Source organism: Oryctolagus cuniculus, chromosome 19, assembly GCF_051225735.1.
Source record: "Oryctolagus cuniculus isolate XC-2025 breed Fujian yellow rabbit chromosome 19, ASM5122573v1, whole genome shotgun sequence".
Lineage (NCBI taxonomy): Eukaryota > Metazoa > Chordata > Mammalia > Lagomorpha > Leporidae > Oryctolagus > Oryctolagus cuniculus.
Genome location: NC_142885.1, coordinates 34,121,154 through 34,144,622, shown reverse-complemented (window position 1 = coordinate 34,144,622; position 23,469 = coordinate 34,121,154). Strand labels below are relative to the sequence as shown.

Sequence of the window (23,469 nt, the reverse complement as noted above, 5' to 3'; positions counted from 1 at the left end):
GTGTAATTCTGACTTTCAAATAAATAAATAAATCTTAAAAAAAAAAAAAAAAAAGGAAGAAGCTCCTGGCTTCTGATCAGCCCAGCTCCAGCCACTGTGGCCATTTGGGGAGTGAATCAGCAGATCTCTCTCTGCCTCCCTGTAATTCTGCCTTTCAAATAAATAAATAAATCTTAAACATGGTTAAAGAAGTCAGTGAAGAAGCTAAAATTGTGGGATTTGTTGGCAAAAAGAAAGGGAAAGGTGCCTTGGAGCCGTGGCATAGCCACAGAGACTTGACTTGTCCACAGGACTATTCACAACTAGATAATGTGTTAATAAGGTTCTTCAAGACGAATGTGCTGTTCAATTACTTTGTCAGGGACTGGCATATCTGGCCAGACACCTGCTTCTGTCAATAAAGCTTGCTGAAACCCAGCCATCCTCATTTATATAAGGTCTGTGGCTGTTTTTACACCAGAAAGGCAGAGTCAAGTAGCTGTGGCAGTAACCACAGCCTGAACTATTCTGGCCTCCTACTGAAAAAGTTTGCTAATTTCATCAAAAAATAATGCCGTCACCTTAATTTTACCTGATAAAGTTACTTATTTTCTCCACATCTTTCTTTCCTCAATTCTTTTTTTTTTTTTTTTTTTTTTTTGACAGGCAGAGTGGACAGTGAGAGAGAGAGAGAGAGAGAGAAAGGTCCTCCTTTTGCCGTTGGTTCACCCTCCAATGGCCGCCGCGGCCGGCGCACCGCGCTGATCCAGTGGCAGGAGCCAGGAGCCAGGTGCTTCTCCTGGTCTCCCATGGGGTGCAGGGCCCAAGCACCTGGGCCATCCTCCACTGCACTCCCTGGCCACAGCAGAGGGCTGGCCTGGAAGAGGGGCAACCGGGACAGAATCCGGTGCCCCGACCGGGACTAGAACCCGGTGTGCCGGCGCCGCTAGGCGGAGGATTAGCCTAGTGAGCCGCGGCGCCGGCCTCTTTCCTCAATTCTTAAACTGGGATACTAATCATGCCTTCCTCTGAAGACTGTTGTGAGAATTAAATGAACTAATACAAAGCACAATTAAATGAGCTAGCATACAGCATGGGGAACGCCCTATCAATGCCAGCTATTAGTTAAATGTTCTCATAACTAGGTACCTGTAGCTTGGAGACATTTTCCCAGTGGAATTTAAAATGTACCATAAATAAATGACAGTACATTCATGCAATGGTGTATTTTTCAGCTGTAAATAAAGAATGAAGACACTCAATGCACTAATATGGGAAGACCACCAAGACAGATTAGTAAAGCACAAAAAAGACCAAAAATGCAAGCTGTAGAATATTTGGGTAGCATCTGCCTTTTATATTTAAAAAGGGAGGAAAATTAAGATCTTTATATTTGTATTTTCTTGTACATGCACAAGAAAATTAGAACAACAAGCTTCCAGTCAGGGATGGAGGGCAAAGAATACCAAGAAAAGGGGGCAGAAGTCGGACAGACCTGTTACTGGATAGTGGTTCACCTTCTTAAATTTTTGAACTGGGTGAATGCATTTCTATGGAAAAATTAAATTCAAAATGCTATCTCAAACAGCTTAGAAGGGAGTGAAGATAATGTGCTTTGGAACACAGTATTAGATGAGTTAAAATGTGTCTCCAATAACAAAGACATTGACAAAAGCATGTGAAGGGTCTAAAACAAAACTTCAGAAAATGTGACGGGAAGAAATACATACGATACAAAATATGTATATCATGAAATTAACAAATTAACAGTATAAATAGAAATGATGTTTCACCTACTAGCTCCAAAACTTAATACAGCCATAGGTTTTTTAAGGCTCTTTTCTATTAAGGGAAAATGAACTACTGCCTTGCATTTGAGCTTATACTTTATAGGCTTGTTTAGAAAGACAAGAAAACAAATATATGGAACAAAAAAAAAAGACACTGCTCCCAGCCAAGTCCCTTTTTTATGCATTTATGCACATATATACAAAAATATATTTACCTATTCCTTTTTTTTTCAATAAACAATGTCTTGCTCTTTTCAGGATATACACATAGACCTATGCTTTCCTTTAATGGCTATACAATATTCTCTAATTTTAATATACCCTAATTTACCCAGCCATTACCCACTGCTAGGCTCTTTCCAATTTCTTGCTATTTTAAACAGTGCTACTCTGAATACCCTTGTGTGCGCATCTCTGCAGGATGACTACGTAGACAGAGAATTGGGCAAATCTGATAGGACCATCCAGAAAAAAAAATCAGATTCAAAATTTGCCTCGTAACAAATCAACTTCAGCTAGAAAAGTTAAATATGTATTTTAATGACTCAAATCACAGAAGAGCTGACTGATAATAGAATATAATAATGAACATTGAATTGCAAAGGCAAAAACAGATTTAACCTGAAAATTATAAAACCTTATAAAAATTCACAAAACTAAAAAAAAAAAAGAATGGGGGAAATATCTCTAACAAATATGAAAAAGGGCCACTAGCCAGATCAGAATAAATAAGGGCAATAAAAAGGAAATGAAAATATAGTAAAATCAAAAGAATGGCTACTATATGTATGCATTAGAAATTTCACGGAAAGTACTTTAAAAATGGACTGATGAAACTTTAGGAAAAACAAAACTGGGAGGTCAGGTGGGAAAATAATATGGTAATACCTATTAAAACCCATATATTTTATATATATATATATATATATATATATAATTTTGTCTCATAAACCCATGACTAGAAATTTATTTTGTGGAAATAATTAAAAGAAGAAAGTGTATGTGGGGGTGGATCATAAAGTCAATCACTGCAGTGTTACTTGGAATGTAAGAAACGTGCAGCCAAGGGCGGGTGTTTGCCGCGGGTAAGTCACTGCTTGGAAAGCCCATTCTCATATCCGAGTGCGAATTCCAGGCTCCTGGCTTTGGCACCATCCAGCCTTGGCTGCTGTGAGCATTTGGAGAGTAAACGAGTAGATGGAAGATCTCTCTCTCAAATAAAAATCAAGGCTTTTTTTAAAATGTGAAACTTGGGGTGGGTGTTTGGTGCCTCAGTTAGGTTACTGCTTGGGATGTCTGCTTCCAATATCAGAATGCCTGATGGGAACCCTGGTTCCTCCATTTTTGATCCAGCTTCCTACTAATGTGCACCCTGGGAGGCAGCAGGTGATGGCTCTGGTACCTGAGTCTCCGCCACCCTCATGGGAGACCCAACTGGAATTCTAGGCTCCTGGCTTTCACCTGGCCCAGTTCTGGCTGTTGCTGGCATTTAGAGCGTGAGCAGGTTATGTAAGGTCCTGTGTGTCTGTCTCTCTGCCCTTTAATTAAATAAAAATAATAATTTAAAAAAGCAGAAGACAATGGAAATAGTGAATATATAAAAGTGATGGAATTATGAATATAGTTTACTGTTAATGTTTTCTCAATACATGATACTTTTAAATAGCCTCGGAATCTATAAAATAATGAGGAAAGAGCTTACAGTGAAGACAGAAGTGATAATTTCCTTGAGTGACTGTTTTTTCTGTATATCATGAGATACTCCTACTATTGATAATTAGATACCAACTGATACCAAGTTCAACATCAGCATCATAAAAATCTCAGTGAATCAAGTTTTCATAACACACACATGTGCTACAAACTAGTGGTTCTATCATTAACATAAGTGTTTATTTAATATAAAGACACACTTTAGGGCAAAGACACAAAGCACTAAATGGAATATAACAAACTTAGTTTTTGTATTGCTGTATAAATACTTACCAAGTAATAACTGTAGTATATAAAATATAAGTCCAAAGACACTGTTTGGCTGGTTTAATACACCATCTTTTCCAAAAATGGAACCCAAAAGACCAAATCCTCGACCCCATCTGTAAAATAAGGAAAACCAGTAACCCTACATTTGAGTTTCCCTATTTTTAAAAATGTAAAATTATTTGAGAATGTTATCCAATTTCTAAGATCAACTAAGTCCTTTTACTGAGGTCGCTAGATTTCTATGATCTAAAATGAACATGTTTTAAATCGCCAATATATCTATGTATATCTCTTTAAGTGACCAATTTCTACATATTCTCTTTTACAAAAAGTAAGATAAAATATTCTTTATCTGATGGCAGTAGTATTTGCAGGAGGAGGGTCTCCCTCAATTTAAGCCACAGTGTCTTAGCAGTAGCACTACTAACATTTTGGGCTGGGTAATTCTTTGTGGCAGGGGCTGCTCTGTACATTCCAAGGTGCTTGGCGGTGTCCCTGGCCTCTACCCCCCAGATGCTAGGAGCACTCCTTCACTCTCAGTCTTCAGCCATTACCAAACACCCCTGGAGGGGCAAACTGTCCCCTGGTGAAAGCCACTGATGTAAGCTGCCCTGTATTTTCACTCAAAGTAGTAGGCTGGGAAGTTGTTTCCTGACAGATTTCACCAGCCTATGTTTAGGAAGCATATCCTGGGAACAACTTGAGGGGATTTTTAAAAAGTTCATGAAAAAATAAATTAAAATAATATTACAAATTACAGGCTTTTCCTAGAATCATATCTGAAAAGTAAAAAAAAAAAAAAAACTATTACATATATGCCATCAGTTTTTATTTATGGTTAACTTCAAATTTTGCATGAGTTAAGATTTTGAGATTTCTATTTTCCTATTTAAAAAAGGACTATTCTAATTTAAGAAAACTTGATACAAATATCAAATTAATATTCACTTTGGATAAAAACATTTGGATGACTTTCATTCTGAATGAGAGTGCTTTTTTAAAAGGAAACAATGGTGTTAAGTCAACAGAAAAGCACTCTAATAAACCTAAACTTTAGTTCTGAAGACAAACTGCCTGAAAACAATTAAAAATGATTTTTATTAGCCACACTAGTTTAATTGTACTCAGTGCCCAAGACGGAAACCTTTTCATAATGATGGCATTGAGAGAGAATAACCCCAATTTTACAAGCAAGAGAGGGCTGGAAAGACATTTATCGTTCAGAGCTACACATTTCAAACACAAAACCTTCATTATATTCATTTATTCTTTCACTCACAAAATACTTATTGAGCATGTACTAGGTGCAGACACTGCTAGGTTGCTGGGGATCCAGGAGTGAACAAGCCAGGCAGCTTTAATTTAGGGAAGAGAAGTAATATACAGGTTGAAAAACAAAAATGAGCAAGCCTATTCACAGAGACAGGAAAACCAGAGGAGGAATAGCGCTCCGCAGTGCAGTCACCTGAGGGTCTTGTTAAAAGGCAGGTTCTCCTTCAGCGGGTCTGTGATGGGGCCCAAGATGGCATTTCAAACACACACACACAAACGAAAGAAAAAGCAAACTGCTCTAGGTGATGCTGATGCTCTGGCCTGAGGACCATACTGTTGGCCCCACCGCTCTAGACAGAGAAGCGGCAGAAAAAGCTACCCTAGCTAGATGCTGAGGGAAGGTCTTTTTCAGGAACTAGACTCAAATGCAGAATGGGAAGGAGCCATTCTTAGGAGACACGGTCTGCACAAAGGCTAGGAGTGTGCCAAAACAGAGCCACCAAGGTCACATACGATGATCAGGGAGATTAACAGGAGAAGCAGACAGGAGTCCAATCATTTAAGATAATGTAGGGCCCTGTTTTTAGGCCATGATAAAGGCTTTGTATCTTATTCTAGTTGCAAAAAAGACATTCATGAGGTATGCCTATTTAAGGTGACTGCTGGCTCCTGTGTAAGGACCAAACTGCAGGGGGCAAGAGAACAGAAGAGAAACTATATGCAATCAAACTTCTTCTTATCTGAAGTACGAATTCAAATTTAAATCAGCTGCCTTTGGCAATGGACATAATTGGGCATATTGCCAAAGTTATCAAGAGTATACTGAATTTTTATACATTCAAAGCATTGGTCTAAGCCTGATTATTCACAGGGGATCATATGGGTATTTTCCTTGAAAACAATGCAGTAATCCAGAGTGAATACATTATTTTATCAAAGGAATAAATGCATAAGATCTCAAAAAAATACCAAAAGCCTTATAGAACAAAACAGAGACTACCCTATTCCTATCACCCTCATACTCAATTCTGATTTTCAGAAGCAGAAGTCTTTTCCTGTTTTCTGCTCCTTTTTGCCTCCACATTTGTAAATAATATGCTCACAATGCTATTTCTTGATTTACCAATTCTAAATATTACCATTTGACTTTTTAATATGGTAGGGCAAAATACTGCTGGTTCAATTTGTGCACATACATCAAGTTAACACAATAGCATCTCCAAGTGCCATCACCCTGCTTCAATAATTGTGCCTTGCCAGTACTGTGGCATAGCGGGTAAAGCACACGGGTGCTGGTTCGAGTCCCGGCTGCTCCATTTCCGATCCAGCTCTCTGCTGTAACATGGGAAAGCAGTAGAAGATGGTCAAGTCCTTGGATCCTTGCACCCACTTGAGAGACCTGGAAGAAGCTCCTGGTTCCTGACTTTGGATCAGCACAGCTCCAACCTTTGTGGCCAATTGGGGAGTGAACCAGCAGATGGAAGATCTTTCTCTCTGCCTCTCCTTCTCTTTGTGTATAACCCTGACTTTCAAATAAATAAATAAATCTTTAAAAAAAATTGTACCTTTCCTGTTTCATTTCCACCTCTACTCACCACACAATGGTTAGTATTAGTTCTTTTTTCTTGAAGGCAAATAAATATATAATTTATTTGTTATTTCTGGGGCTGGCATTGTGGTGTAGTGGGTTAAATTATTTGTTAAATATATTCACATTGCTGTGAAACAATCTGCAGAATTTTTTCTTTTCTTTTTTTTTTAGATTTATTTTTATTTATTTTATTTATTTATTTATTTATTTTTTTTTTTTGACAGGCAGAGTGGACAGTGAGAGAGAGAGACAGAGAGAAAGGTCTTCCTTTGCCGTTGGTTCACCCTCCAATGGCCGCCGCGGCCGGCGCGCTGTGGCCGGCGCACCGCGCTGATCCGATGGCAGGAGCCAGGAGCCAGGTGCTTTTCCTGGTCTCCCATGGGGTGCAGGGCCCAAGCACCTGGGCCATCCTCCACTGCACTCCCTGGCCACAGCAGAGGGCTGGCCTGGAATAGGCGCAACCGGGACAGAATCCGGCGCCCCGACCGGGACTAGAACCTGGTGTGCCGGCGCCGCTAGGCGGAGGATTAGCCTATTGAGCCGCGGCGCCGGCTAGATTTATTTTTATTTATTTGTAAGAGTTACAGAGACAGGTAAAGCCAGAGAGAGAGAGAGAGAGAGAGAGAGAGAGAGAGAGAGAAAGTCTTCCTTCCGCCGGCCCACTCCCCAAATGATTCGCAACGGCCAGAGCTGAGCCAATCTGAAGTCAGGAGCCAGAAGCCTCCTCCCAGACCTCCATGCGGGTACAGGGGCCAAGGGCCCGGGGCCATCCTCCACTGCCCTCCCAGTTCACAGCAGAGAGCTGGATCAGAAGTGGAGCAGCTGGGAATCGAACCAGCGCCCACATGGGATGCTGGTGCTGCAGGCAGGCCAGTGCCCTAACCCAATGCACACAGCACCAGCCCCCAGAATTTTTTCATCTTGCATAATTTAGACTCTGTAACCATAAAAGAACAATTCTCTTCCCACCCTATTCCTCCAGCCTCTGGTAACTATCATTCTGTTTTCTGTCTGTGAATTTGATACCTCAGATAAGCAGAATCATACAGCATTTCTTTTTCTATGACTGGTGTATTTCATTTAGCATGGACAGTGTCCTCAAGGTTCATCCCTGCTGTAGCATGTGACAAGACTTGGCTGTTTAAAGGCTGAATAAAATCTTACCATACATATATTTCACATTTTGTTTATGCATTCATCCATAAATAGGTATCTGGGCTGCTTTCATCTCTTAGTACATAGAACTTTTCTGTTGTGTGTGTGTGTGTGTGTATTTTTCTGTTGCACCAGTGAATTAAAATTGCTCATAATCTTTCAGTCATTCCTCTGATAGGAAAAAGACCCCTGGTAGGAAAATTTCAGGTAAAACTAACTCAATGTGAAGGCAAATCAAGAGATGTGGTTCACAAGACAACAGCTGGAACATTCCCTACCATTTTGTTAACAGTGTGGTTTGTGGGAGTGAGGTAGCCCTGGACAAGATGAAAAATAACCCATATTTCCTCCATACTAAGCTCATCATCAATTTAGAAAAGGGAGAAAAAAACCTACCTGTATAAATATGTATATTGATCCTAATGGTAAATTAAACAGTGGACATTAGAAACATATAAGTTAATGCTTGACCCAAAAAAAAAAAAAAAAGAAGTTAATGCTTGAGTTTGTTCCTTTTGAGGAAATGACCAGCTTGTATCAAGAAAAGGTCTTTCTTCCAGGTTATGACAGCATGTCAAATGAGACTTAAGATTATTTCAGCTGAAAGAGCCACCTTTGTTTTTTCAAGTTATATCAGGAACAAAAAAGAGCCACAAATACTAAAAAGGAAAACTGGATTCTGCAAAGTATAAAAAGGATGGGATAATACATTCATGGTAAATGACAATACTATATGTTCAATACATAGTTATAATTATGATAACTATGTATGTAAAATTTTCTGCAAGGGGCTGGCATGTGGTGTAATAGGTTAAGCCTCTGCATGCAGCACTGACATCCCGTATGGGTGCTGGTCTGTGTCCCGGCTGCTCCTCTTCCAGTCCAGCTCTCTGCTGTGGCCCGGGAAGGCAGTGGAGGATGGCCCAAGTGCTTGGGCTCCTGCACCCACATTGGAGACCCGGAAGAAGCTCCTGGCTCCTGGCTTCGGATCGGCCCAGCTCCGGCCATTGTGGTCATTTTGGGAGGGAACCAGCGAATGGAAAACCTTTCTCTGTCTCTCCCTCTCTCTGTCTGTAACTCGGCCTCTCAGATAAATAAATAAATCTTAAAAAAAAATTTCTGGCCGGCGCCGTGGCTCAATAGGCTAATCCTCCACCTTGCGGCGCTGGCACACAAGGTTCTAGTCCCAGTCGGGGCGCCGGATTCTGTCCCGGTTGCTCCTCTTCCAGGCCAGCTCTCCGCTGTGGCCAGGGAGTGCAGTGGAGGATGGCCCAAGTCCTTGGGCCCTGCACCCCATGAGAGACCAGGAGAAGCACCTGGCTCCTGCCTTCGGATTAGCGCGGTGCGCTGGCCACAGCGTGCCAGCCGCGGCGGCCATTGGAGGGTGAACCAACAGCAAAAGGAAGACCTTTCTCTCTGTCTCTCTCTCTCACTGTCCACTCTGCCTGTCAAAAAAAAAAAAAAAAATCTGCAAAGCTTAGTGAAAAACTTCTATAAGATACTTGTGTGTGTGTGTGTGTATTTAGTTTTCATTATTCTCAATTCTATTAAGGTTATTGAATGACATCAATACAACATGAAGTTGCACAGTCCACAAATAATTTTCTTCCAAATTCTTTATGCATAAACAAAATTTGTTAAAATTCTGTACCACTAAATAAAAGTATCTGAATGAAAGTTCACAATAATCTCATATGCAGCATTCAGAAAAATATAGCCCATACCACTGCCTGGTCTCAGGCTTTCTTGAAGCTGCCTAGAAAATGATTCTTCCCAAACTGCATCTCCATAACCCAGCTGCCTCAAGATAACCCCAAGATAATATCCTACATTTTCATATACTTACTTATTTCAAAGTTAATGTCTTTAAAACATACATTTTTTAAAAATTATATATTTATTTTTCATTTTTTATCTGAAAGGCAGACACACACACACACTCCATGCCTGCATAGCCAGGGCTGGGTAGGCTGAAGCCAGGAGCCCAGAACTTCTATCTTGGTCTTCCACACAGGTAGCAGGGACCTGGGTATAATCAAGTCAACACCTGCTGCCTCCCACGGTACTCTAGAGCAGGAAGCTGGATTGGGATTAGAGGCCGGACTAGAGCCAGGCACTCTAGATATGGGAGGTAGGCATCTCAGCTATTAAGCCCAACACCCACACCTCTGCCAGTATTTCTAGTAGGATTATTGCTATTTCCCTTCATTAGCTAGTTACAAGGTTACATGAATTTTGTGTGATCTACTCATCCCTGTCCCATAAATAGCAGGTGTGTGTGTATACCTACATACGTGTGTGTGTGTGTGTGTTATAACAACTTTTGGGGCCAGTGCTGTAGTGCAGGAGGTTAAGCTGCCACCTGTGATGCAGGCATCCCATAAGTGCAGGTTCAAGGCCCTGCTGCTTTACTTCCGGCCCAGCTCCCTACTAATGCACCTGGGAAAGCAGTGAAAGACGGCCCGAGTACTTGGGCCTCTGCCACCCGTGTAGGAGGCCCAGATGAAGTTCCAGGCTCCTGGCTTCGGCCTGGCCCAGCCCTGGCTGTTGCAGCCATCTGGGGAATGAACCAGCAGATAAAAGATTTCTCTCTGTCTCTCCATCTATGTCACCCTGCCTTTCAAATAAATAAATAAATAAATATTTTTAAAAACTTTTTATTGAAGCAGTTTATATATGAAAAAGTACACACAAGTGTGTAAAACTCAATGAATTTCCATGAGCTGAATATGCTTGTGCACCAGAACCCAAGTCATGAAATAGAGCAGTCAGCACCCTGGACGCCCCCTTGTAGTCACTTCTCCTCCTCCAGGACAACCACTATTCTAATGTCTTCTTATAAAACAGAACTATCACATTCAACACCATTCTATCTAATGTATTAAATATAAAATGCATAATAAAATATTTAAAAAATACATTTTAGGGCAACAACCTTGTAACCACCACCCAGAACAACAGATTTTTGCTTCCCCTTCCATGTGCCTCAACCTAATTAAACACTCATTTCCTGTTCTTTTTTTAAAGATTTATTTATTTATTTGAAAGAGTTACACAGAGAGAGGAGAGGCAGAGAGACAAAGAGAGAGAGAGAGGACTTCCATCTGCTGGTTCACTCCCCAGTTGGCTACAACTGCCGGAGCTGCGCTGATCTGAAGCCAGGAGCCAGGAGTTTCTTCCCAGTCTCCCACATGGGTGCAGGGGCCCAAGGATTTGGGCCATCTTCTACTGCCTTCCCAGGCCATAGCAGAGAGCTGTATTGGAAGAGGAGCAGCCGGGACTAGAACCGGAGCCCATATGGCATGCTGGCATTTCAGGCCAGGGCGTTAACTCACTGCACCACAGCATCAGCCCCACATTTCCTGTTCTTAAAGATTACAACAATTGAGCCGGTGCCGCAGCTCAATAGGCTAATCCTCCACCTAGCGGCGCCGGCACACCGGGTTCTAGTCCTGGTCGGGGCGCCGGATTCTGTCCCGGTTGCCCCTATTCCAGTCCAGCTCTCTGCTGTGGCCAGGGAGTGCAGTGGAGGATGGCCCAAGTGCTTGGGTCCTGCACCCCATGGGAGACCAGGAGAAGTACCTGGCTCCTGCCATCGGATCAGCGCGGTGCACCGGCCGCGGTGGCCATTGGAGGGTGAACCAACAGCAAAGGAAGACCTTTCTCTCTGTCTCTCTCTCTCACTGTCCACTCTGCCTGTCCAAAAAAAAAAAAAAAAAACAAAACTATATTTTACTTAGCTTTCTGTTATTATCATTGATATTCAAAAACCCTCTTGAGCAGTATCTGTTGATATGAGCCTCTTTCATATCAGGAAATCTGTCGGTTGTAATTTTTCCCCTGGAGACTCTGCCTGGACTCCTCAACCTCCCTGGGCTGCTCTGGAGGACCTGATTTGGGTTGGCTGCTCTCTTAACCTGCTGCACAGCTACAGTCTAAAACTTCTAATTTCTTTCCCACACAGGATCTTTATTTCTTAGATTCTAGAGTCTTCCTTTTCCTCCTTCGTTTACTCCTCTGTCTTGGTGGAATAATCCTCCAAGAGACTCCTTAAGAAAATATATTTGGCTCAAGTACTTGGGTTCCTGCCACTCAGGTAGCAGACCTGGCTCAGACTGATCAGCTCTGGCCTTTGCAGGCATTCGGCATGCCAGCAGATGGAAGACATCTCCCTTTCACTCTACCTTTGAAATAAATAATAAGTCAATCTTACAACAACAACAACAAAAAACCACACTCATGGGACAGGTTTTTAGCATGGTGGTCACGATGTCCATTAAGACATGCGTGCCCTGCAATAAAGTACTTCAGTTTGATAACTGCTCCAGCTCCAGACTTCAACTTCCTGCTTGATGCAGATCCTGGGAGACAGCAGGTGGCTGGCTGCTCAAGCACTTGGTCTCCTAAGTTCTCTCTTTCCCCTTTTGCTTCATTTTCTAAATAAGCGTGATACACTCTTCCAAGCTTTCAAGTGAATTCATTTATTAAACTTACTGTGTGGAATATTATTATGAAAACAACATTGAAAGAGCCTTTCAAAACTGGAGTAGGGAGGCCATAAGGGGAGAAGGACTCACAGCAGCTGCCTGGGCATGTGAACTCTGGTTCCCTTCTGACTGCAGGTAACTACAACATATCATTACACTGTGCCTAGAGACTAAAGATGCATATCAAGAAATCATGGGACTCTTATTTTATGGCCATTTGTACTGAGTATATACATTCTTTTCTGTATCTTCTGTTGGTCACAGAGCCTCTGCCCTTCCTTAATTTCCAAAGAAGTTCTCCACAAAGGAACATTCACCTCTGTGCCACCTGCTCACTTAAACTCCCACTTTTCCTTGCCATCTTTGGAAACATTTAGATTCAGACCCATCTAAACTTTCTCCCAAGTTGCATTCTTCAAGGCCCCAAATAAAGACTTTGCTTTTAGAGTTTCTGAGTATGCACTGATCAACAATTGCTACCATATATCTAATTTCTAAGTGTTCTTATTCTGATTGGTTCTTTTACAAACGCATCTGACTATGTTTCAGGTTACCACTTTTTCTTAGATATAAGGAAAGAAAATCATTTAAGTTTACTTCTGACGCTGTTTGTGAGTGTCTGTGGTATTTGCCTATGTGTGTCTGTCTCCCGTATTGGAGACTTCTCAAATGTCTGGCCCGATGACCCTTAACTATCTACTCATTTGTAAGATCATGGCACTGGTCTCTGGAATGTTAATTTCAATGCTGGATAAAACAGAAAATGCCCATTATAGCTGCTCTCTTCCACTGATGACAGCTAAAACTTGAGTAACAAAAAGGAACTGAGAACTCTGAAAAGTAAAAATAGGTGGTGGATAGGGGAGGCAAGTCAAAACCTGAACAACCAGTACAGCGGAGTACCGTAGGAGTTTTTTTCCTCCTTCTATTCAAAGATAACTTCTGGCTTTGAATCAAAGGTGGCCCAAGTTGCAGAATTGTCCAGTGGAGCAGTCGATCAAAAAAGTCCCTGTTCTGGGAGAGTCTAAGAGAAAGGAACTCATGTGACCTAGAACATGAAAATGGTCACAGATTGAAACACAGTGAAAAAGCGTGGCATCTCTGCCTTTATACTGCATCTGTGTCCTTTGCCACCCTAACCTTTGGGTCAGACTGCATGTAGACATGTTAGTCACGAGGGGAATTCTGCTTGCAGCTTAAGGTTTCTGCAAATGGGCCCTTACATGCTCTCTTCCTCGGAGGAGACAAGGAAGAGCACAGAAATAATGATTGCTCTGTTATGGTTTTATTGGAGGACCTTGACCATATCCCCAGCTCTCAGTCAACCAATCAAGAGCAGTTTTACAACCCTTTTCGAGCCCTTGCTGGTGCCCAGGTATCTGCAGTAATCCATCACCTCTCAGCCTTTCCCTCTCCCCTTTTCCTGCCACTTGTACTTAAAATTGGTCTATGACAAGGCATGGAGAAGATAGTTTCTTTAGGGTGCTAGCCCAGCCATCCTTTTGGTTTACCAGTACTCCAAATGAAATTGCGTCCTTGCTCCAACACTTCACCCTCAAGTTAATGGTTTTTTTGTGCGGTGGGCAGATGAACTTGGACTCAGTAACAGTTTGTTTTCAGATTTATTTTCTTTCTCCCTTGGCCTTGCTTAAAGGTCAGTATGATACTGTGAAACATACACTTGGTCTGCATCAAGTTTCTTGACGTAACTCCTAAAATCCGTGGAATCTCCGAAGTAATAAATGTCTTGCTGTAGCTAGTCAGTCAACAGATGGATGGCAGCCCCAACCCTCAACCTTCAGGGAATGGAGACAGGCCAAAAGTCAAGCTGATCACCAAAGGCCAATGATTTAATCAATGGTGCCTGTGGAGGGAGCCTCCATAAAAATCCAAAAGGACATGGTTCAGAGAGCTTCCGTATAGCTGAACACAAGGAGGTTCCTGGTGGGTGAGGAGCCCAGAGGGAATATGGACACTCAGTGCTCCTTCCCCCATCCAGCTCTTTGTCCTATCCATCTCTTCAGTTTATCAGTATCCTTTGTGACAGCCTTTATAATAAACCAGTGAACACAAGTATTTCCCTGAATTCTGTGAGCTGCCTGAGCCAATTAATTGAACCTGAGGAGGGTGAAGTGGGAACCCTGATTTACAGCCTGCTGGTCAGAAGTACAGGGAAAACAACCTGGGGCCTGCGATGGGCCTCTGAAGCAGGGAGACTAAGCCTTCCACCGTGGGCTCTCCAGCCAAACAGTGTCAGAACTGACTTGAATTAGAGGACATCCAGCTGATGTCCACTGCTGAAGGACTACTCTGACTTTCAAATAAATTTTAAAAAGAAAAAACCAAACAATATCTGGAATTAAATATCCACTAGAAGACATCAATAGCAAACTAGTAACACCAAAGGGAATATTAATATTCTAAAGAATGCAGAGAGGAAAAAGACTTTAAAAATACAGACTTAGGGTAGGGACTTGTAGGATAATATTAAAAGTTAACATTCATGTCACTGGGTTTCTGGAAGGAGACAAAGACAGACATGGTGTGTGTGAAAAATAATGACAGCCGGCGCCGCAGCTCACTAGACTAATCCTCCACCTGCGGCACCGGCACCCAGGTTCTAGTCCCGGTCAGGATGCTGGATTCTGTCCGGGTTGCTCCTCTTCCAGTCCAGCTCTCTGCTGTGGCCCGGGAGTGCAGTGGGGGATGGCCCAAGTGCTTGGGCCCTGCACCCGCATGGGAGACCAGGAGAAGCACCTGGCTCCTGGCTTCGGATCAGTGCAGTGCACTGGCTGTGGCGGCCATTTGGGGGGTGAACCAACGGAAAAAGGAAGACCTTTCTCTCTCTTTCTCTCACTATCTAACTCTGCCTGGCAAAAAAAAAAAAAAAAAAAGGAAAGAAATAAAGAAAGAAAAGAAAAGAAAAAAATGACTAAAAACACCCCAATTTAACTAAATATAAAAATTTGTAAATTCAAAAAACTCAGTGAATGTGCAGCTACTAAACTCAACACTATACCCAGACATCATAATCAAACTACTAAAAACCAAAGCTAAAGAAAATACTTTTGAAAGCATCTAGAGAATAATGATACATTATATGGAAGAGAATAGTAACTCAAATGCCTACTAATTTCACATCAGAAACCATGAAGGCAAAAATCTTTAAAGTGTTGAAACAAAAAGAATTGTCAACTGAGAATTCTCCATCTGGCAAAAAATATCTTTCAGGGACCATGGATAATTGAAGGCAATCTCAAGGGCGGGAAAACTAAGAGAATATATTATCAGATCTGCACTAAAAGAAACATTAGTGAGGGGCTGGTGCTGGTGAGAGTCCCAGCTGCTCCACTTCCGATCCCGCTTTCTGCTGTGGCCTGGGAAAGCAGTGGAAGATGGCCCGACTCCTTGGGCCCTGCACCTGCAGAGGAAGACCCAGAAGAAGCTCCTGGCTCCTGGCTTCAGATCATCTCAGCTCTGGCCATTGTGGTCATTTGGTGAGTGAACCAGCAGATGGAAGACCTCTCTTTCTGTAACTCTTTCAAATAAGAAAAATAATAAATCTTAAAAAAAAAAAAAAAAAAAAAACCCAAGGACTCCTGGCAGGCACACTATTAAAAAAAGAAAAAAAGAAACACTAGTGAAAGTTCTTCACAGTAAAGGAAATGATACCCGAGGGAAATATGGAACTTGAGAAATGCAAAACAACAGAATGGTAAAGAGACTATTTTGTCTCCTGCATTCTTTTAAAATATGTAAGATTGTTCAGCCTTAAAAAAGGAGGGTGAGCAAGCATTCAGCCTAGTAGTTAGGACACTAGTTGAGATGCCCAATTCCCGTTAACTGACCACCTGGGTTCGATGCCCTCTCCAGCTCCCGAATGCAACTGTCTGTTGATATGGACCTGGGAGGCAGTGATGATGGCTCAAGTGGCTGGGTTCCTACCACTCACGTGGGAGACCTGGCTTGAGAGCCCAGCACCAGCCTGTTGTAAGGTGTTTGGGGAGTGAGCCTGCACATGGGATCTCACTTTCTATTTCTATTTTTTTTTATTTGTTTGACAGATCTATTTCATTTTTTTTTAAATTTATTTGACAGATAGACAGTGAAAGAGAGAGACAGAGAAAAAGGTCTTCCTTCCATTGGTTCACCCCCCAAATGGCCGCCACGGCCAGCGCCCTGCACTGATCCGAAGCCAGGAGCCAGGTGCTTCTCCTGGTCTCCCATGCGGGTGCAGGGCCCAAGCACTTGGGCCATCCTCCACTGCACTCCCGGGCCACAGCAGAGAGCTGGCCTGGAAGAGGAGCAACCGGAACTAGAACCTGGCGCCCATATGGGATACTGGTGCCGCAGGCAGAGGATTAACCAAGTGAGCCACGGCGCTGGCACCCTTACTTTCTATTTCTTTGTCTCTGCCTCTTGAATAACTTTAAAACAAAAAGAAGGCAATTCTGTCATTGATGACAACATGGAATGAAATTTAAGAACATCATGTTACGTGAAATAAGCCAGGCACAGAGAGACAAATACTGAATGTTCTCACTTATATGTGGGATCTAAAAACAAATATCAAACTCCTAGAAGCAGAGAGCAGAACAGTGGGGGCCGGGGAAGTCTCGAGAGGAATCAGGTTTGTTCTTGAGTTCTACTGTATCCATGGTGAATACAGTTAATGAGAGAACTGTATATTTCAAAACTGCTAAGAGTAAATTTCAAATGTTCTTACTACCAAAGAATATTTTCTTGTTTATTTTAGGTAATGTATATGTTAACATTGGTCATTATCTCATAAATACATACAATTATGAATTACCTATTTATAATGAAATTTTAAAACCCTCATTCAAGGATTATCAAAAGATAAAATATTTTTCAAAATATAAGATTGTTGGAAGCAAATGTTATACCATTGTTGAGTGGAGTTTTCAATTTATGTAGGGATAAAGACACATGACATAACGGGGAGAATAATAGGATCTTTAAAGTTGTAAGAATTCCTGCATCGTGGTACAGATTAAGCCACCACCTGGGGTGCTCCACTTCCAATCCTGCTGCCTGCTGAGCCTGGGGGTGCAGTGGAGGATAGCCTGAGTACCTGGCCCCTGCACCGCTGTGGCAGACCTGGATGGAATTCTCAGCTCCTGGATTCAGCTTGACCCACTCCACCCACTGAGGCCACTTGGGGAATGGACCAGCAGGGGGGAGATCTCTTTCTTTCTCTGTGTCTCCCACTCTGTAATTCTGTTTTTCAAATAAATAATTAAATCTTTAAAAACAAATTCAGAGATAAATAATTTATAAAAATGAAATTTTAAAAATTTCAAATATCTAAAAGAAGGCATGAAATAGGGGTAAGAATGAGCAAAAAAGGTGAAGATGCAAATAGAAAAAATAAGTAAATAAAAAGGTAGACTAAAAGCGAAACATATCAACAACTACACTGAAAATAAATGGCCTAAACACATGAATTCAAAGACAGATGCTGTCAAACTGAACTTAAAAATAAAAAAGGCCCAAGTATATGCTGTCTTCAAGAAACTCATTTTAAATATAATGATGCAATTAGGTTAAAACTAAAAAGATCAAAATGAAGTACCATATAAATACTAATCAAAAGAAAATTAAATGATAAATTTTATGTTATATATTTTATCAACAAGAAAAAAGGTATAGAGGCAGTATTAACCACCAGAATGCAGTGTCCAGAACATGGGAACTTAACAGGGAATAAAAAGAGACATTAAAAGGTCAATTAACCAAGAAGACAAAATGCTCCTAAATGTATAAGCATCTAACAAGAAAACTTCAAAATGAAGCAAAAATTAAATGCCCGAGACAGAGCATTTGGTATAGTGCTTAAGATGCTACTCAGGATACCTGCATTCCATATCAGAGTTTGATTTTAAGGATTTATTTATTTGAGAGGCAGAGTTACAGAGAAAGGAGGAGAGACAGGGAGAGGGATCTTCCACCTCTTGGTACATTCCTCAAATGGCCGCCCACAGTGAGGGCTGGGCCAGGATGAAGTGGGAGCTGCTTCTGGGTCTCCAGCATGGGTGCAGGGGCCCAAGTACTTGGGTCATTTGTGGCTCTGCTTTGGATCCAACTTTTTGCTAATAGGCACCCTGGGAGGCATGAGGTGATGGTTCAAGTACTTGAATCCCTGCAATGCAGATGGAGTTCTGGGCTCCTGGCTTTGACCTGGACCAACCCCAGCTCTTGTAGATATTTGAGGAATAAACCAGCAGATGGAAGCTCTCTGTCTGTTTGAAAGGAAAAAAGAATCCACAACAATACTTAAGGATTTTGATGTTATTTCTTATCAGTAAATGATAAACAGAAAATCAGAAAGAATTCAACAGGTCTGAATGGAACTATTAACCAATTGGACCTTACATTGTATAATAATCTACCCAGTGATAGCAGGTCACATGTTCTCAAATATGTGTGGAATTCTCACCAAGACAGACTTTATATAAGTAAACATAAATAAATTCAATAAATTTAAAATAACTGAAATTGCATAAGGGAATCAACTAGGAATTGGTAATAGAAAATTAGACCGAAATTAAACATCTAAAAAATATGCATGGGTCAGAAACTATTTTGAACTAAATAAAAATACTACATATAAAAAATTGATGGTATGCAGTGAAAGCAGCCCTTAGAGAAAAACATATAGGGACCAGCACTGTGGTGTAGTAGGTAAAGCCACCACCTGCATTGCCAGCATTCCATATGGGTATCAGTTCAGGTCCTGCCTGTTCTACTTCCAATCTAGCTTCCTGCTAATGTACCTGGGAAAGATGTAGAGGATGGCCCAAGTGCTTGGGCTCCTGCACCCACATGGGAGACCTGGAAGAAGCCCCTGGCTCCTGGTTGCGGACCAGCTCAGCTCCAGCCTTTGTTGCCATTCATATTGTATTAAAATGCTAATATTAAACAACAAGAAGAAAGGTCTGAAATCATTACTATAAACTTCTACCTTAAAAAACACACACACAAACAAACACACACAAGGAACCAACTAGACCTACAACAAATAGAAGGGGGGAAAAATCTCAAAAACCCAAGAGTAGAAAAAAATCAGGGGCCAGCACTGTGACATAGCAGGTAAAGCCGCCATCTGCAGTGCTGGCATCCCACATGGGTGCTGGTTCAAGTCCCGGCTGTTCTACTTCTGATCCAGCTCTCTGCTATGGCCTGGGAAAGCAGCAGAAGATGGCCCAAGTGCTTGGGCCCCTGCACTTGCATGGGAGACCCGGAAGAAGCTCCTGGTTCCTGGCTTTGGATTGGCACAGCTCCAGCTGTTGCAGCCAACTGGGGAGTGAACCAGCAGATGGAAGACTTCTCTCTCTCTCTCTCTCTCTCTCTCTCTCTCTTTCTCTGCCTTTCCTCTCTCTGTGTAACTCTGACTTTGAAGTAAATAAATAAATCTTTTTAAAAAAGAAAAAAAAAACAATGAAATTTACAACAGAAAACAGAAAATAAATGAAACCAAAAGTTGATTCTTCAAAATGATTGAGAAACTTCTAGCTAACATTATTGATAAATATTTGACAAAGAGGGAAAAAAAAACACAAAGTATTAACATCAAAAATTAAAAGGATATCATTACAGTTATATATATTAAGAGAATAAGGGAATACTACAAACAACTCTATACCCATAAGTTTGACAACTTGGATCAAAAGGACTAATACTGTGAGATTCATAAATATCAGTAGATAGTGTCAGTAACTTGTAGAAAGTAAAAGGATCTAGAAAAGCCAAAACAGGTTTGCAAAGTTGGAGAACATACACTAACTTTAAAATATCCGAGGGCTGAGCACTTGTGGTGCAGCGACTAGGATGCTGCTTGGGATGCCAGCATCCTAGAGCCTGAGTTTGGGTCCTATCTCTCTTCTGATTTCCTGCTGCTGCACACCTTGGGAGGCAAAGAGTTTTGGCTCCAGTTGTTAGGTCCCTACCACCCACATGAATACCCAGATTGAGTTCTTGACTCTTGGCCTTGCCTAGCCCCAGCTGCTAGAGGCATTTGGTGGAGCAAACCAGCAGATGGAAGATTTCTGTCTGTCTCTCTGCCTCTCAAGTTAAGTAAGTAAATAAGATAATCTAGAGCTATGGTAATTAATCAAGACACAGTATGGGACTTGCGTTGAGATATAGCAGGCAAAGCTATCACCTGGGATGCCAGCCTCCCAAATGGGTACAAATTTGTGTCCTGGATGCTCCACTTCTGATCCAGCTCCCTGCTATTGATCTGGGAAAGCAGTGGAAGATGGCCCTAGTGGACCTCTGAAAAACACATGGGAGACCTGGATGGAGCTTTGGGCATTTGGCTTCAGCCGGGCTCAGCACTGGTTGTTGTAGCAATCTGGGGAGTGAATCAAAGGATGGAAGATCGCTCTCTCTCTCTGCCTTTCCCTCTCTGTAACTCTTTCAAAATACATAAATAAAAAGACAGTGTAGTGCTGGATAAACACAATGATCAACATAGAATACAGATTTCAGAAACAGACATGACCACACACAAAAACTGAATCTCAACCTATACCTCATACTTTATTTATTTTGAAAGATTTATTTATTTGAAAAGTAAAGTTACAGAGAGAAGAAAGGGAGAGATAGAAAGAGAAAGAGTGAGAGATCAGTCTTCCATCTGCTGGTTCACTCTCCAAATGGCCGCGACAGACTTCAGCAATCTGCTGCTGCTTTCCCAGGTGCATTAGCAGAGAGCTGGATCAGGAATGGAGCAGCCAGGGCTCAAACTGACGGCCATATGGGATTCTGGCGCTGCAGGTGGCAACTTTAGCTGCTATGCCACAGCACCAGCCCCTACTTCATACTTCTAAATACTTTTAAAACAATGGCAAATTGGTCTTCATCGATACTTAAACATTTGCTTTGTGAAAGACATTGTTCTCAAAATGAGAAAACAAGTAAGAGACTGAAGAAAAAATGCTTGCAAATTACCTACCAAAGAACTTTTATCCATAATCCAGTTTTTTTTTTGTTTTTTTGTTTTTTTTTTTTTTTTTGACAGGCAGAGTGGACAATGAGAGAGAGAGGCAGAGAGGAAGGTCTTCCTTTTGCCGTTGGTTCACCCTCCAATGGCTGCTGCGGCTAGCGCGCTGCGGCCAGCGCATCATGCTGATCCGAAGCCAGGAGCCAGGTGCTTCTCCTGGTCTCCCATAGGGGTGCAGGGCCCAAGCACCTGGGCCATCCTCCACTGCACTCCTGGGCCATAGCAGAGAGCTGGCCTGGAAGAGGGGCAACCGGGACAGAATCCGGTGCCCCGACCGGGACTAGAACCCAGTGTGCCGGCGCCGCAAGGCGGAGGATAAGCCTAGTGAGCCGCGGCGCCGGCCCATAATCCAGTTTTAAAAAACACTAAAAATTCTAACACATCTACCAGAATGGCTGTTAAACATAATGGAACCCAAAAACTCAACACATCTAAGTGCTGGTGAGTATGTGAAGCAACTGGAACTCTTGTATGGAAAACAAATTGGCATTTTCCTCTGAAACTTAAACTTATATGACCTAGAGGTCCTATTCCATTTATTCTAGAGACACAAAACCTTATGCCCACCAAAAAAAAAAAAAAAAATTGCACAAATGATTATTGTGGATTTATGGTTGTCCCAAATTGGCAATAACCCGACTTTCCTTCAACATGTGAATGGATGAACAAGCTTTTGCAAACTATGGAATATCACTCAGCAATAAAAATGAAAGGACTATTTGCTTTTGAAAATTTGTTTATTTAGTTATTTGAAAGGCAGAGTTAGAGAGAGGCAGAGGCAGAGAGAAACGAGTAAAGAGAGGAGAGAAGAGAGAGGAGAGGGGAGAGAAGAGAGAGAAAGAGAGACAGAGAGAGAGAGAGAGAGAGAGAGAGAGAGAGAGAGAGAAACTTCATCTGTTGGGTTCACTTCCCAAATGGCCCCAATGGTCAGAGCTGGGCCTATCAGAAGCCAAGAGCCAGGGCTCTTACAGGTCTCCCACACAGGTGTAGGGGCCCAAGGACTCGCACCATCTTCTATTGCTTTCCCAGGCCGTAGTAGAAAACTGGATCAGAAGTGGAGCAGCAGGGTCTCAAACCGGAGCCCATATGGGATGCCAGCACTGCAGGCGGCAGTTTTACCCGCTATGCCACAGCGCCGGCTTCAAAAGGACTACTGATACATGAAAAGACAAGGATGAATCTCATATACATTTATGGTAAGTGAACAAAGTCAGACTTAAAGACTAAATACTGTAAAATTCCATCTTATGGACATTATGAGAAAGGCAAAACAACTGGGATAGAAAATAGATAAATGTTTGTCAGGGGCCAGGGATAAGGAAATGTTGACTACAGTAAGGGAACCATTTTGATGTTTACAATAGTAGTGGCTACATAATTATATGCATTTGTTTAAACTCAACAAACTATAAAACATACAGAATATACAAACTTAAGAGCTAATCAAGTCATTAGAGGCACTCCAATGTCAGTATCTGTGTATATTTTATCTAGAAAGAAAATGTTTCTCTAGAAAAGCTTTAAAATCCCACCACTAGGGGTAAACATGGGGATTAAAATGCCTGGTTGCTAAATGTTCTCAGAGCTGTGCATACTTTCTCTTTCTTGTCCTTGTGGTTTTATACAATCATTTTTTTTGAAGATTGCTTCTTCTGGGTCTCCCAAGTGGATACAGGGGCCCAGTACTTGAGCCATCTTCTGTTGCTTTTCCAGGAGCAATTAGCAGGGAGCCGGCTCATAAGCGGAGCAGCCGAGACTCGAACTGGCATCCACATGGGATACCGCCACTGCAGATGGCAGCCTAATCCACTATATCACAGTGCCTGCCTCTATACAATTTCTTTTATTCCTTTATTTCCTTTGGTGTTCCCTGATGGTATAAACACATGCATTCAATCCATTATGTTTACTTAGAAATCTAAAATTCACTTATTCAAAATTTATCAACTATCTATATAAGCAGTGTTTGAGACAGTAGACTGTGAAGTTGGGCACGAATGAATCACAGTCCTCACTCTCAAGAAGCTGTCTTAAAGAACAGAGAAAAACCATATTCAGAAATGTGACGTAATGCTGTGGAGCACTCATGTACCCAAGTGAAAAGGGCTTAATTCTGTCTAGGAGGGTTAACAGTAATGTGGTGGTGACCGGAGGGGTCAGAATGGGAAAGAGACCACCTAGGAG

The 23,469-nt window shown here is 41.9% G+C and overlaps 2 protein-coding genes across 3 annotated transcripts in view; one reads left to right on the top strand and one right to left on the bottom strand.

The window, feature by feature from the left end:
• VKORC1L1 (vitamin K epoxide reductase complex subunit 1L1) overlaps positions 1-23,469 on the bottom strand; it is a 77,259-nt gene that overhangs the window by 5,131 nt on the left and 48,659 nt on the right. The window contains exon 2 of one of the 2 annotated variants that reach the window (XM_051836347.3): positions 3,756-3,865. The exons of the other annotated variant lie outside the window; for it this stretch is intronic. Coding sequence (XP_051692307.2) covers positions 3,756-3,865 — 110 coding nt within the window. The remainder of the gene's footprint in view (positions 1-3,755; positions 3,866-23,469) is intronic. 2 annotated transcript variants of the gene reach the window in all.
• Positions 1-23,469, top strand: part of GUSB (glucuronidase beta) — a 53,101-nt gene that overhangs the window by 26,468 nt on the left and 3,164 nt on the right. The window lies entirely within an intron of this gene.